General features: G+C 54.6%; 1 protein-coding gene across 1 annotated transcript; it reads right to left on the bottom strand.

Moving 5' to 3' along the window:
- Positions 1-1,101: 1,101 nt before the first annotated feature.
- TMEM127 (transmembrane protein 127) lies at positions 1,102-2,314 on the bottom strand (the record flags this gene model as incomplete). Its single annotated transcript, XM_010289630.1, has 2 exons — positions 1,102-1,409; positions 2,150-2,314. Coding segments are annotated over 2 exons (473 nt in total), but the record flags the coding sequence as incomplete, so codon positions are not given.
- Between the last annotated feature and the right edge of the window lie 413 nt (positions 2,315-2,727).

Genomic DNA, 2,727 nt, shown 5'->3' with positions numbered 1-2,727 from the left:
GAGCAGTGCACCCATCCGTGTTTTTTTCCTATTCCGTTTGCTTTAAGCAGACCAAAAATCCCCGCTCTATCCCTGCCAGCTACCTCCTCCGGCTTTGGCTGCAGGTCTGGATGTGCCGGATCCAGAGCTTTCCCTTGGCTCATCCGGGGAAGCGTTCGCTCCTCAAGGTCTCTCGGGACTCGCAGAAGGAATGGGGTAATAAACTAAGAGTAGGACAGAAAAACACAGATTAAAAGCGGGAGCGAAAAGCAGGAGAGTCAGATCGGTGTGGAGGTCAGGAACTTGCATAAAAGCTACAGGCAGAGACATCGGTTTTCCAGTGCAGGCTCAACCCGCTTCCCGGGAGCTGTCGCCGTACCAAAGTCCGGTTATATCTTGGCTAAAAAACCCCCCAAGATTTGCTCGGCGAGATGCCGACAGGAACTGGACACAGAAAAGCTTCTTTGAAATCAGCCCACGCCGTGCCAGCCGCTCGCAAACGGGGTTTTACGGGGAGCAACAGTCCCCAGCAGCTGGCCCCAAAACTGTCACCGGCCTCCCCCGAGCCCAAGATTAAAGTGCAAAATGCTCGTGCGGTCAGCGCCAGTCAGCAAAGAGGAACGGAGCGCACGGCGGGGGGTTTGCGTTACCTCCCTCCTGCCGTTCCGCCTCCATAAAGGACTGTTCCTCTCCCACCAGCATGCCGCAGCGGGCGTTTCCCCTATATATATAAATATATACACACACACACGTGCGTCACGCCTTTCTCCGGGCGTACGTTACGCCTCGACGGCGGAGGGACCAAGTTCACTGCGCGCCAGGTTGGGAATCCAGAGTGATTTCCCTTTCCTTCCTGGCGCAGGGAGGACGAGATCTCCGATGGGGGAGAGTGGATCCCCTCGTGGCAGGGGACGCTGCCGTTATTTTGGCGAACCGAGCCGGTGTAGGGTTAAAAGTCACGTCATGGAGTTAATAAAATAAGGGATAGGAAGAAAATGTTGATCATCTGACCCGAAAAGTTCTTTCCTCTGTGTGGGAGAGATCAGAAGAGTGAAGGAGGTGCCGAGAAAGTGAAGTTTGGGGGTGGGAGAAAGCGATGACAGCGGCGCGGCGCCGGCGGCATCAGGGGGTGTATGCCGGCGGCGGCTGGAATTGGTTGATCACTTCGTACTCGGCCGGGTAAGGTTCGTTCTCCTCCATCTCGGACAGGAGCTCCAGGGCTTGCTCCTCTTCCTCGGTGGGGTAGTGACGCAGCAGGTTGGCGGCGGTGGCGAGGATGGAGGCCCCCCCGGCGCCCGCCACCAGGTAGAAACTGACGGCAAAGGTGACGTAGACTTGGGACCCGTGGTATTTTTTGTGTTGCTGTTGCTGGGCGAGGATCAGCTCCGAAGCCCAGTAGCAGAATCCGATGACGGTGGCACACTGCAGGACTGAGAGAGAGACCGGGAGAAACGCTGAGAATCCAGCAAAAAACACCCAATAAATCAGCAAGTTCGTTTCACAGCTGATCCAGCGACCGTTTAAGCAGGCAGAGCAAGAGAGCTTGCGGTGAAACGGGGTGGCGGATGCCTGAAATCCGGCCCGAGAGAGGGAAAGCCACAGTGGAGGATCACAGGGTGAGAATGAACCCGGCTGAGCGGAGCAACCGGCAACACAAACCAAAGCGGAAGGGTTTGGAAGGGGTTTTTTTGAGGGGGTGTTTTGCGACCTAGAAGGAGCGGCAGGAACAAATGGGCACAGGCTGACAGCTCGGACTGTCCCTGAGCCGCTCAGGTCTGATGCGGGTAATTCTGCCAGGGATAAGGGATATTAAAGCTCCGTCGACCTCACGAGCCAGAAAAGATGACCTTCTTCCTCAGAAAGGCGCTACGGGATCTCTTTGGAAAATAAGACCCATTAGTAGAGACTTAACGTTCATCCTCAACCTCTTCCCTCCCCAAGATTTGACTCCAATTTTAGTTGCGCAAGGCTTCCGTTGCCCTTCAGACCCGAAAAGCCGCCAAGGGGAAGCTCTGTGAGGGGAAGCTTTGGGGTAAGATGTGCACCGCAGCTCATAAAAAAAGCCTTCAGGGGCTTTTTTTCTGTCCCTTCAAGGATCGGGGATGGAAAAATGAAACCCGAGGCTTTCCTCCAACGTGGTGGAAACCGCATCTGCGCCGGTGGGGTTTACCTGTGAGGATGTGAGCGAAAGCGTAGCGGCGAGTGATCTTTAACGCCGGGTGCTTGGGGCCAAAGACATCGAGGAGAAAAGCCGAGAGGCTGCAGATGATTCCCAGGAAGCAGAAGGCGGCGATGACCCGGAGCAGCAGGACCGTCTGCGGGTTCATGCAGTAATCTGGGAGGGGAGGAAGAGAGGCAGGCACTGAGCAGCAGCAAACTCCTCTTTTCCACCCAAATCTCTCCCCAGACAGAGCAACCAGTATCGCGACAGCACAGCAGAAACGCTTTTAATTGGAAAATCTAGAAAACGAACCTCTCATACAGCAGCAGCTAGCCCAGTCACGTAGTTCACTTTACAAACTATTATTACAGTGCTAATTAAACCTAAACAAACACCTCTGACACACCAGAGCAGCCGAGATAACAAAGCAGGTCGCACGGGTTCCTTATTTAAAGCGAAGCTGCGGGAGTTACTAGAAAGTCTTTTGATTAAGGCCACGGCCCACTGGTGAAGAGGAGGAGGATGTAACCCCACGGCAAGGAAGATCCTGTGCTACTCCACCCAAATTCAAGCATACGTGGACTCTG

Source organism: Phaethon lepturus, unplaced genomic scaffold (assembly GCF_000687285.1).
Source record: "Phaethon lepturus isolate BGI_N335 unplaced genomic scaffold, ASM68728v1 scaffold30356, whole genome shotgun sequence".
NCBI classification, from domain to species: domain Eukaryota; kingdom Metazoa; phylum Chordata; class Aves; order Phaethontiformes; family Phaethontidae; genus Phaethon; species Phaethon lepturus.
The sequence above is the reverse complement of the archived record's forward strand: the minus strand, read 5'-3'. Positions and strand labels throughout refer to the sequence as shown.